Source organism: Furipterus horrens, unplaced genomic scaffold (assembly GCF_987537825.1).
Source record: "Furipterus horrens unplaced genomic scaffold, mFurHor1.1.pri manual_scaffold_3, whole genome shotgun sequence".
Taxonomy (NCBI): Eukaryota; Metazoa; Chordata; class Mammalia; order Chiroptera; family Furipteridae; genus Furipterus; species Furipterus horrens.
The window spans coordinates 89,235,339-89,248,585 of NW_028327173.1; the positions used below are offsets into that span (position 1 = coordinate 89,235,339).

At 43.9% G+C, this 13,247-nt stretch overlaps 1 protein-coding gene and 1 long non-coding RNA gene across 2 annotated transcripts in view; one reads left to right on the top strand and one right to left on the bottom strand.

The window, feature by feature from the left end:
• The window catches only part of LY86 (lymphocyte antigen 86), a 61,737-nt gene extending 48,790 nt beyond the window's left edge, over nt 1-12,947 (top strand). The window contains exons 4-5 of the mRNA XM_090269845.1: nt 8,553-8,605; nt 12,526-12,947. Coding sequence (XP_090125971.1) covers nt 8,553-8,605; nt 12,526-12,609 — 137 coding nt within the window. The 3' untranslated portion in view covers nt 12,610-12,947. The remainder of the gene's footprint in view (nt 1-8,552; nt 8,606-12,525) is intronic.
• LOC150015472 (uncharacterized) overlaps nt 1-13,247 on the bottom strand; it is a 204,462-nt gene that overhangs the window by 10,362 nt on the left and 180,853 nt on the right. The window lies entirely within an intron of this gene.

Sequence of the window (13,247 nt, forward strand, 5' to 3'; positions counted from 1 at the left end):
TACTTGTTTCTTTTTTCTATTTTTCAAGTGTGGCTACTAGAAAAATTTAAATTACATAAGTGGCTCACGTTATATTTCTATTAGGCAGCGCTAACCTAAAACTGCACTGTCCAGTATGGTAGCCACTAGTCACATGTAGCTACTTAAATAATTTACACTTAAATTAAACTTAAAACTCAGTTTATTAGTCACATTAGCCACATTTTGAGTCCTTAATAGCCACATGTGGCTAATGGTCACCACATTTGATGATACAAGTATAGAAGAGCCCCATCTTTGCAAAATGCTCTATTAGCACTCACCTAGGAGTTTCTGTATTGCTCTAAATGTTTTTTAACAGTCTGTCCTGAATTTGTATGTGAAAGTTTATGTCAGAAATTTTACTCTCTTGCCCAGCCATAGGCACAAGCCTGGAAGGATTCCCATTTGAGTTATAAATGATCTATCACACAGTGAATGTTTTAAATAACATTAAGTTTCTCTAGTAGTAAAAGACTACAAAGAAGATCTCACCAGCCTGCCTAGATGGACAAGTTAGGGTAGGCCAAGTTAAGATAATTCATGTAGTAATCCAAACTCTAATTAGATACTTATGAGCTCCCAAGTACAGTTGCGATTCTTCAAAGGACCAAAGCAATGATTCCCAGAAAACACTGACCCTATATATAGCCAAAGGGGCCAAATAACATGGAAATTATACTAGAAATAAAACTGAGCATATTCTAACTACTGGGATCCTCTTAGCAATAGAAATAATCCTACCAATAAAAGGGATACCTGGCATAGCAAGGAATCTCAACATTTGCAAAAACAGTTTTTCAGAGTACACTTTATTTATTGCAGGTCCACTATTCAGTGACAGTAAAACTCCATCCAATGGAATGAAGAAAACAGAAACTGGGGCTAGCTGTGCACCTCTCCCCTCCTTTCTCAGCTCCCTCTCTCTCTTCTCAAACTGACTGCCTCCCTCACCGCCACCCACCCACTCCTGTTCATCCCCTTCTGGGCACGGCTGTAGTCTTCACCTTCTTGTTCCTCTCTTAGTCCCTGTATTTTCCCAGAGAGACAATCCAAGACATTCATCATCCTTCCTGCCCTTTGGAGCAAAATTCAGAGAACAGGTTACAGGGTGTTCAGATTTACCTTCTTGGCTGGGTGGCTCCATCATCAGAAACAGGTCCAAAGACATCAGCAGCAGGTTTCTAGGACCACACTAGCTTATATGGGCCTTCATATGAATCAAGAAAATGTACACCTCCTACCAGGAAGCATTCTTAGTTTGAGGTCTCCCCAGCCAAGTCAGAGACAAAGACCTGGGGGCAAAGTTACTGAGATGTGATGCCAGGAAGCCGGAGCAAGAGATGAGCAAGTGGAACTCAGGGCAAGAGGAAAGGCCGGGAGGAAGTGAGATGCTGAAGAGCTGATCAGCAGTGTGGGGAACTTGGGCTCTGCTCTGCTGAGACCTTTGGGGATCTGTAGTGTGTATCTCAGAATCATCCCTCTGAAGATTAGGAGGCTGTGGCATTTGATTCCAAGCCTTCTAGGTTTAGGGTTTCCCCAGGTGCTCAAGTGCCTGTGCTTACTGTTTGCTCCCCATGGGTGATTTGTAACAGGCAAATGTGGAGGGGACAGGCATTTGACCTGAGGTGATGTTAGAAGCACAGCTGATGCTCACATGGCAGCCGTGACTTCACGGTGGGCAAGGGGGTGTGCACAGGTACCAGATTATCCGCAAGTGGGACCAGCTTAGCCCCAGGGTGCACAGCCTGGTCCAGTGGGGTGAGAGCTGGATTTCTTTCCCCACACACCTGCTTAGGCAGGCCCAGTGTGTGCGACCGTATGTGGTGTGGCTACAGGATCACTTCTGAGATGGTACAGGCACACCTATGACACTAAGTCCTCTGGTGACCTCTGTTCAGAAGAGACAAAAGGAGATGCTTTAGAGAATAACAGGTAAAATGGCCCAGGTGATGAAGAAACTGACAAATTAGGACACACTAAAAATATATACATATATAATTAAAAGTAAAACTGGGCCTGGGCTTAGCCTAGAGCTACCTTACTCACACTGCCTGGATTCCACTGAACTCTTGAAACCTCAAGGTTTTCGGGCCCCACGGGGATTCTGACTACAGGTACATTCACTTTGGAGGCAATGGTCAATCTTCCAAGTCCCCAGCCCTGTGCAAGTTCATTATTAATTTAAATGATGCCTTAACCAACAACTGGCTCTGAAACCTATGGGATGAGAAATACAACACCCTCAGGGTGAGGGACTGAAGAAAGCAAAGCTCACATCAGAAAGGAGGAGATGAGGAACAGGATGATGGGACATCTGCCACCTGTCAGATTTGAGTCTCTTTAAGGAAATAACAAAGGCAGGGAAAGGAAGGAAGACTATGTTTAGAGCTCACACAAATGAAGTAATACACTCATTCCCTCTCACTCCAGATATGATGCTCTAAGTCTTCCTGGAACATTCTCCCCACCTCCCTCCTCACTGTGGGACCACTGCCCATAGGAACCATTATAATGGGGCCTTCTGAGATCCTGAGGTCCCCCCATTCACTGGAGGGTGAGGTGCAGGCTGTGTTCTTCCATGTCATCACTGTCTCCTAGTCCCTCACCAGACTGGGCAGCTAGGAAAGGGGTCAAATACTAAGTAAATAAGTAAATAATAATTTAAAAAAATTGTTCTGAATATACTAATTGGCTTACTTATGATAAATTGAAACTCTAAGAATGTTATACTGTCAAAGCACTCTCATAATGTTTAAAAATTGGACATTTTTTGGCGCACATTCTCCTGGCTAAGGGTGCGCCCGACTCTGCAGATTCGTGAATAAATGCCTCGCTTTGCTGCTCAAAAAAAAAAAAAAAAAAATTGGACATTTTTTGTAATAAATTTAGAAAATTGAATGAAATTTCAATAACACTAGGAAGAGTTAGGAAATGGTGGAAAGAACACCTCACAGAATCTGTGCCCTCAATAAGGCCAACATCGGCACCGGCTACTGAGAACATAGGGCCAGAGCTGCAGCCCCGAGTCTCATGTCAGTCTAACCCAAAACCCTTTGAGACCTTCTATTTACACAATTCTCAACTCAATTTCCTTTCTAAAAGGCACTATGTGCCAACAACACAAAGATCTGGGTCAAAAAAAAAAAAAACAAAAAAAAAACGGCCAATTCACAGAAATGACTTCATGTGTTCAGAACCAGGGAGGTGAATTTTCTTAATCCACTTCACATTAAAAACTGATAAAGGTTTTAAACAAAGGAATGGAAGAAGTAGGTACAGATATACTGGGGTTCTTTTTATAGTACTGGAGTGTGAGGATGTTAATTAAAGAAATCTCAGAATCAGAGAGGATCTGAGTAAGGAGCAAGAATTTAATTTTAGGTATTGTTTCATCAGGTTTAAAAAAAATAGACAGTTTCATGCGTTGCTTGCAGCAATTCTCAGGAACTTCACAGGTCCCCAGAATAGCTCCTGTTGAAAGTGTAAAGTGTTTGATCTAGTGACATCCTCACCCCAGTAAAAGACCCCTTAAGAATGAAGAGCACAAATTAGCACATCTTTGAACATTAAATAAGTATAACAAAGTGTTCAATATCTTTCCAATGGTATTCTTCAAAAACCAATACTCATCCATTTTTCGTAAGCAGAGATTTTTTTAAAAGGCAGCAACAGATCTTAGCAGTTGTGCACATTGGCTTGGCATAAAGGTTCCCAAAGCTAGTCTTGGTCTGTTCTTCAGCATCCGCCAAGTGAGCCTTCACTATGTCATGTCCAGTGAACAACAATACAACTAATGACTTCTCTCTTTACCTTTTCTGGGGACCCCATTGTGTTCAGTGAGTTTGCATACAAGTTCTTAAGTCCTCTTAATGCCCTGCAAGACAGGCATTCCTGTTTACTTTGCCAAGGGAGAAAGCTGAGTCACAGGATGACTAAGCAAATCACCCACAAACAGCTAGTGAGTAGGAGACGTATATCCTGATCCCAAGTCTGTGTGCTTCCTAGGTCAAGTTGTGTGCACCATGTCACCTTAGAACAATAAGCAGAAATATAAAGTGAGTATAACACATGTCCATGAGAATCCAGTCAGACCAGACACGGATGGGAACACCCAGTTCCCATTCTTGGACTCTGCTCCCTGAGTCATGCTATTCATGCCCACAGCAGTCAAAGTCCCTGACTTGCTGAAGGTAGAAATCTATTCCACTCAACAAGAGCAAAGGCATTTTCTCGAAAGGAGTCACAAATCAGTGAGAAGGCTGCTATGCCAGGCAGAAAGTGGGCAGCTCTAGAGACTGGTGTGTTGAAATGAAACAAACAATGTCTTGCAAGAATAGACTGGTCCTGGTTCTCTCTGTCCCTCCACTCAGACTATCCTGGTTTGGGTCAGAGAGTGCCCACTGGGAAAGAGATAATTTCCTAAAATGAAATCATGTACCGGGAGCTGGGGCACTGTGTACCAGGGGGTACCACTCAAACAGACAATAATGTGAATGGCATGCCCTCAGGTTGTACAACACACCAGCAGTACAAATGAATCCCAAGCAGACCCTCTGAATGCTTTGCACTTGTTAGATACACTGTCCACACACACCACTCGCTTCCCACACAACTAACTTTCTGCACAGCTTAGTTATTGCATCTTCTTCAGGTGCACTGGAAGATTCATAAGGATGGGGTCCAGAATGCTAACATCTCTATTTCTAACACCACATCATACAGAGCAATAGTTTCCGATAAAACTCATTATATCCACAAAAAAATATATCATTTTTCTTTTAAAAATGAAGGGACCAGTATATACAGTGCAATGAAATAGGAACATCAGCCATCTGGCACACACCATGTTTGCATGTTTTCCTTGCAAGGTACCAGGAATTGACCATGGAAGCAAGGATAAATACTTTGAGGACATGGACATTTAACAGAAGCCAAAGTCTATGCTAAGAACGGTCTTCTGGTAGAAGTTCCATCTCAGATTGACCTGGCCAGAGGGGGTGGGGGAGGGCTTTTTAAAGAAAGATTATCCTCATCCTCATGGCATTGTTCCACGTGAGCAGCTACTCATGCACCAGCCATGCTGCCCCTGGCCCAAAGCCCCTTTTAACGTGGAGAGTTTGGCCTGTCTCCAAATATTTACTGAACAGGTACTATGTGAAGCAGGAAGTCGCTGTGTCATTAAAAGAGTTCAGTAGCTACCACCAATGAGTATTTATTCAGCTCCGTCCTCCTCCACCATCCCTCCACCCTCATCACTAGGTTGACCCATTCTCTAGTCCAGTCTCATATCAGCACCTCCCAGGCCCGGGCCCTCCCCGCAGGTAGAGGACTGCAATAGGAGGAGTGACAATGAAGTTGGTTGGCAAACCTATGTCCTGACTCTGAATCTCCTCATTCAATGACCCCATTGAATAAACATACATTGCACTCTGCTGTGTGTTAGACTCTGTGCAATGTATTGGGAACCATGCAAATGAGAAAGCACAGAAGCTCAGTCTAGTGAAGGAAACAGCCCTGTAACAAATGATTACAATTCTGGGTGGTCAATGATTCAAATGTTTTACATAATATTCTTGCCTACTATTGTGTCCAGCTCCTAGAATAGTGCCTAGAATATGTTAGATGGACCCCCAATAGTGTGGATTGGTGGGTGAATATATTAATGGCAAACACTGACTGGGTGCTTACCATGTACTAGGTGCTATTATAAGAGCTTTAAACCTATTAACTTGCTCACTTGATGTTCACAAGAACTCTGTGGGGTGAATGTTATTATCACCAGTATTTTATGATAGGGAAACAGAAAGGTTGGGTGACTTGCCCAGTTAGTACAAAGAAGAGCCAAGATTCAAGCCCAGCCTGGATAGTCTGGCTCCAGAGTCTGTGCTCTTAGCCTCTGCTTATAATATGCTACATGCACAGTGCTGGGCAACCACAAAGGAGTCAGTCACCATCTGAAGAGCTGGACAAGGTTTCATCCTCTCTGCTGACTTCAATATTGACATGGATATCCCACACAAGACCATGATGCTTCAGTGCCTTAACTTCCTTACTTTCAACAACCACTTCTTCATTCCACCGCAACCACTCTTTCCCATGTCAACTCCACATCTTATCACCAGTAAATGCACCACTTCTGAAGTCAGTGTCTAGCCTCTGCCCTCCAGCTTCACCATATCCTCCAGCTTCCTACTCTAGGACTTTAAGTGCAATACTGGAAGCCCCATTCACTGACCCCACCATTCCTTTTGCTATTAATCAATTCTCCCTGCCTTCTTTTCCTTCCTCACCCTCCTTAGGTTCCATGCCCTGTTATTATAAGCTTTTCTCCACATCTATTCCTAGCAGCCTTGCCTTTCTCTCCTTATCATTTTTGTCCAGCAAAACTCCCATCTCATCATCTACCCTTTCCAGTCTTGCAGCAAAGCTATGAATATTGCTAAGAAACTATATATCTGAGATAACCAAAGTATCTTCAAATACATGGCCACAAACCTCAAAAAGCACTCAACACTGCCTCGCAATCTTATTGTATTTTTCAAGTAAATTTCTTCCTCAGTGTCCATAACTATTGTATACCATTTTCTTGCTCCACAGTGGACCAGAGTCCTCACCCTCAGTTTCCCCTGTGTCTTTGCCCATGATCTTCACTGAGAAAACAAAACTGAACAGATTCAGCATCCTGTCATTGGCCCATTGACTAATCTACAAATCTATCTACATCTGAACCTCTTCTGCTTTCTTTTCTCTCCCATGACTATAAGAATAATCCTTGTGCTCTTTTCAAAGGCAAACCCCTTCTCTTCCATCTTCTTAAACACCTCATTCCTTCAGTTTGTTCCTTCTCTTCTGCATCTTTACTCTCTCTTTTTACAAGATCATCCCCTTCAAATGACAAACATGGTGCAGTACCTTTCATTTTAATAAAGAAACAAAGTACTCAGCCCCACATCCTCCTCTAGTTGTCATTCTTTTTTTTTTTTTTTCCTGCTTCCCTCTATAGAAAAACTTCCTTACTTTCTCACCTCCAAAGCATTCTTCAACCCAACCCATTTGGGCATTTGTCCTTACCTTTTCCAATGACCTTGTCAAGGTCACTAAATGACATCCATGTTGCCAAATCTACTGCACAGTTTTGTTCTTATCTTAAAGGAACTCTTAGCATCACTCAGCACAGTTGATCATACCCTTCTTTTTTGAACAATACTTATCTCTTGGTTTCTTTGATTCCACTTCTGGTTGCTCTCCTCTTCCCCCCCACTCCTTCTTGGTTTCCTTGGCTGACCTCTCCTCTACTCAACTCCTGAAAAGAATGGTTATGGCTCTTATTTGTTCTCTACTTATTAATTTCATTTTCCTTGGGGGGGGGTGTCTTATACTGTCGCATGGCCTTATCACCATATACATGTTAATGACTCCAGTATTCATAGCTCTCCCCCCCTTACCTGTTCTCTAGAATTCCAGATTCATGTATCCAACTGCTCTCAAGGACCTAGAGATAGAGCTCTTTTATCACCACTCCTCCCAACACACACAAATTTCTTCCTCCCCAGGATCCTCAATCTCAATAAATGGTATCTCTATCTACCCAGATTCTCAAGCCAAAATTCTTCCTTGCCCTCACTCTTCATATGCAGCTCATCAGTAAGTCCTGTCTCCCAGTACCGTCATGACTGTATTCATTTTTCTCCATCACCACCACCACGCTTCACCAATCCCTCACTAACCTCAGCCACGGAATGGCCTCCACTATAGGCCTCTCCACATGTTAATCGTTTGGCTTTTTACCACCTTTCTCCTTACTGTGTTCTCAAGGTCCTGAAATATCTGTCTGTCCTCAACTTTTACAGTCTCTTCTCAACACAGGCACCTTTGTTCACTGTGCTTCAGCACAGTCATCTCCCTTCTGTCCTTCCTTCCCAAACTCTTATCCATATTAGGGACTTTGTCCTTATTCTAGTGCCCTGAAGTTCTCTTTTCCTGGCTCAAGGTTTGTTCCAAGGTCATCTCCTTAAATATACGTTCCCTGACCAGCCACCTATCAAACATGGCATCTCCCCAGTTTATACTTTTAGAAAGTATTTATTGAGTGCTGCCCAGACATTATTAGCACTTTACCTTGATTCTTTTATTTTTCACAGATTGATGAGGTGGGCACTGTTATTGTCATTATTATACCCATCTTAAAAAACAAGGAAACTCGGCCCAAGAAGACAATAACTGTCCAAGGTCAAGCAGTTATCAGAGGGTCTCAGGATTTAACCTGTGCATCCCTGCTCCAGCCTGACCTCTTAACTGTCACACCATCGGGCTCACTCACATTATCTACACATTTCCTTCTAGCACTTTTTATATCTAGCTACTGTCTAGTTTGTCTATCTTTGTAATGTCAGTTTCCCCCATTAGCATATGAACAGAGATCTTTTTCTTCATCACTGGATCCCCAGAGCACAATGAACCCAGATAATACAAGAAATCATTTTTGTTTTAAATGGTTGAATAACACTATATATGTTTTGTATATTTTTTAGAACAGATTTATTATGCTGGCCCTGTCAATAATCCTGGATTTGACATCCCCAAGGTAAGGTTTTGGTTTTCTATTTTGCTTTGTTACTTAATTATTATATTGAGCCATTTCTTGAAGCAGAAGAAGGTAGAGGTAATGGAGGAGAAAGAGGAGGGATAGAAGGAGTAGGAACAGGGAATTAAACAGTTTAAACCTTCATAGGCCACTAGTAAGAAAACCCTTCCTCCATAACGCTCATAGTGGGCACTTTCCAATGTTTGACACACTGGTTTTGTCATTTTGGTATTTAACATTTGACATCATGTTGGACCCTAGGGGATCCTCGGGGTAGACACCACCGCCTGGCAGGATGTAGGCATCCTGTCCCTGCAGGATTGCTCTATCCACGGGGACTCCATGTGACTGGAGCTGCCGGGGCTGTGGGAGGCAGGCACACACTTGCTGTCATTAGTGCTCGGTAAGGCTGGCCATTCAGAGAAAGGAAGAAACACACAGCCATGAGGGCTTAAATGTCCCCCACTTATAGTGGATCCTTGCACTATTATTCAGGGGCTGCCACCAAGTAAATAAAATGCCCACGTCCTGAACATTCACTGGTGAGCTCCACAGCCAAGAGCAGAACTTTCCTCTAATCCCATTTTTCTCAAAATAATATGACTTTATTAGATGGATGGAGTCAAGCATCTCTGACATGAGCAATATATTTTCAGTATGCTACTCCTGAGAAAATGATATGGAATAATGTAAAAATAATCATGAAAATGTAATAATTTTGTTTTGTTGTTGTTGTTTTTAACTGCATCCTTTCAGTCCTCCAGAACCTATAAGTGACTCTGGAAAAGGGTCTCCTTCTCCATAAAGAATTTCTTTAACTTAATTTCATTTCTCTTGTATGTTTCCTTTCTGTCCCAGCCTCTGGGCTCCTAAGGTCAAAGCCATCATGTCTCTAGACCATCCAGGACTTTCACCAGCACTGCTCCAGAAGCTGGGAATTTTCTTTCCTTCTCCACTGGGGTTCTCTGCCAGGGTTTCTTCTGCAAGCCTTTCAGTACAAGTTTTACAAATTCTCATCACGTCTAGAATGTGGGGGCTAAATTCTTCAGAGGGATTTTTCTTTAAATCTCTTTTATTTGAATTTTTTCCTTCCTCATTTTTTTCTGACCCCCCTACACACACACACACAGTGGAGATTGACTGAAAATTTGCAAGCTATTGATTTTCATCTTGCATTATTAAATTAAGAAAATAGATAAACCAGTTCCCTTAAGCAATTTCTATGAAATAGAGAGGGAAAGAACTTCTTACAGTCATAGAATCCCTTTAAAAGAAAATTTACCAGAGATGTAAAAAGTTTTATTGCCAGGACGCTTGGGTGAGTGCAGTACCTGTGTTCAACCAAGAATGGTGCTCAATGAGATTGCTGGCCAACATGAGGGCAAAGATGTGGTCAGGTCTTCTGGCTCTGGGTCTGAGCCACAGACTCTCTTTGCCTGATCCTCTTTCCTCTTCCCATTCTGAGGCCTGCGCCTGGGAAGCAGAAACCTGCCCAGCCTTGATCCCGCCCCAGCCTGCTGACACCCGAGTGGGACACATGCAACTTGTCACATAACAGCAGAGGCAGCTGGAGGCCTTAATCCCCAGATGGGCTCCCATGCTGGCCCAAGACCAGCAGCAGGCGGCTCAGGCTTCCCTGGCTGAAGGCCAGCCAGCCAGGCTCAAAGACTTTGCTTCCTAATATGGGACAGAGACAGTGCAAAGCCTTTTGGTTTTAAAAGATCCCCTCCTCCCATCAAATCCCCTGGAGAGGAGCTCTGTGCTAATTCTGTATCTGCTTGGCTGAAAACTATTCCACTCAGCAGTCAGTCTTCAGTGTCTTGGTATTCTTTACTTTTTAACAGAACCACTCCCTTGGCCCAGATTTTAGTCCTGCCTAGAGCCCTGCATCTGTCTATGACTGCTGTTTTCTGAATTAGAATTTGAGATCCTTGGGCTTCCAAAGCACATGGGCAACTTGTAGGTACAGCCTGAACTGCATAAGTGCCAAGAACTACAAACTCCAAAGTCACAAATTCAGTGCTCGTCTCAACAGCAGAAAGGCCACCGCTCACTGTCCCTTGTCCCTGCTCTGCCCCTCCTGTTCTCTGGCATGTCCTTCTTCCTGTGCCCAGAGCCGGCCACAGTTACCTAAATACTCTTCTCTGTTAAGTCAGAGTATGTATATGTTGTACTTCATAATCTAGACACCCTTCCTTTAAATGCTATATCTTTGCTTAGGTTTATAAAGCAATAATGAAAACTTTATTTTGTTTTCAATAATTTTATAGAGTAGGTATGTAAATGCACAGAGACAGTTAAAAGAAAAAGAGACAATGATGATGAAAATTAAACATAATCAGATGCAAATCTGAGCTGGTCTTTTCTTATTATTTATTCTCTAACTTTTACACCACTTTGGTTAACTGATACTGCTTCTGAAATCTCAGTTGCTTGATATTTGAGCAATCAGACCCCTGGGAGCCTATGCATTACAGAGTCCTCAAGTTAAATGGCGCCTGAGAGGCTCTAATCAATCCTCACACCCTCATCACCATCCTGAGCAGAACCTGGGTGTCTTGATACAGTTTTCAGCTGCTGGACCTCTGCTAATTGCTAGGAAGTCGTTCTCTTCTAACAAAAACTACCTTTCATGCAGCTTCTACCCAAGCATCAGATTTATCCTTTCCCTCTGGCTTACGCAGATGAAATCCCTTTCTTTCTCCAGTGACAAGCACGTCAAAGATGTGCCAGGAGTCTTGTGCATCCTTCCCTCTTGGACCTTTCGCCCTGCTTAGCACTGTGGTCACCCACCCCAGGCTTTTCTTCTCCAGACTGTGGCGTCTTCAGACACTTACTACATGGGCCTGTGGTGGCCGGGCAGGGTTCTGCTGGGAACAAAACAGATGTGGTCAATCTGGGGTTCTTTCTGCATCTTCATGCAGGCCTGTGCAGCAGCCACTAAGCACAGACAAAAGGATTCCTCTGTGGAGTGCTGATGCCAGAAAGGAACCCTAAAAGGCAGTGACAGAGCGTGTTGGTTTCATGTAGTTGAATTTTGCTCCCCCAGAGGTCTTCTCTATCTCAGCAAATGACACTCTGTCCTCCCAGCTGCTCTGGCCAGAATCCTTGGAGTCATCCTTAACCCCTCTTTCTCTCTCACCCACATGGGTTTCCTCAGCAAATCATATCAGCTCTTCTTTCAAAATCTATCCAAAATCTAACCCCCACTCCCTCTCCACCATCTGCTCCAAGTGTGTACCATCTCCCTCTTGGCTTCCCAAAGTCACCTTCTACCTGCTCTTCCTGGGTCTACCCTCTGCCCCACAGCCTTCTGTTAGAGGCAGCCACAGGGGTCCTCCTATTAACAAGCACTTTAGGTTAGATCACTCCTCTGGGGAAACACTGTCCTGACTTGCAACCTTCGTCCCTTTCAGAGTCAAAGCCAGCATCTTCGTGGCCAGTGAGGCCACCCCTGCCTTCATCTCCTCTCCCTGCTCCTGCGGTTCCCTCTTCCTGCAGCCCAACTGATCTCTGCCCTCTTCCTGAAACCTGGGAACAACAGCCCCCAGAGCAGCATGCATGCTCCTGAACCTTCTTCATGGTACCTACCTTGACATCCCTATTTAAAATTGCAAGCCAGCACTAGTCCGTCCCACCCTGCCCTGCTCTGCCCAGCACTCCCGTCCACCCCTTCTCTGCTCAAGTTCTCTCTGTAACATCAGCATGTGACATGCCATATACACAGCTAATTATCACGTGCATTGTTTGTCTCTCCCAGCGAGTCCATAAGCTTCACAGGGCAAGGTTTGGTTTGTCTGGTTCTACTTTATCCACAGTGTCTGAGAAGTAGCTGAACATAGAAGGTGCTCGATAACTAGTTATTGAGCAGTTGATTGTTCTATTGGTTGCATCTCATACTTACCCTGTGTCCTTTTCAGGGAGAATACCGGGTTTTACTGAAACTGTATAATAAAAACCATCCCATGGTGGCCTGTGCCAACGCTACAGTCATTTGCTCCTGAGCAGCTCAAAAGCATAGCGATCTGTCTTGTGGGAACTCCAAGCTCCTCAGCCTGAACCTACTGTGTAAGAAGAACCAGCCAACTACAAAGAGAACCTCTACAAGAAGGCTTGGAAACTTGCTGGGGCTCACTTCAGCCCCAGCACCCGAGGCCCCAGACTCCAAACATGCAATGAAGTGCCTGAAATTATCTGCTTCTAAGGGGCCTCCTAGTGGTCACTAAGCATCTTGAGGGTCCATCCTTCTTTATTAAATGGTCACCTCACACCAGATGCCCTGCATCTCAGCTCCTTAGGAGTGGTTCCTCATTGACACAGAATAAAAAAAGCTGACCCAGAATTGTTCCTCGTGGTTCTTTCAACAACCTAAGTATCCTCCTTTAGTTATGATGTAATTTCCTCCAGACACAGTTGGGGGCTGGTGCAGAACACGTAGTGCTAAGAGATTCAGGAGGATGGTGGCCCTGTTACAGTTAGAACACTGGGGACATGTACCCGTCCTTCTCCTGGGAAAGCCCTGACCCTTGGACCACCAGGGTGGGGAAGCTGATGACACCTCGTAAAGAGTGACATCAGGGCCTCCCTTGATGGATAACTGCTGAACAGTGTGGACCAGGCCCTGCATTCAGCAGCAGGATAC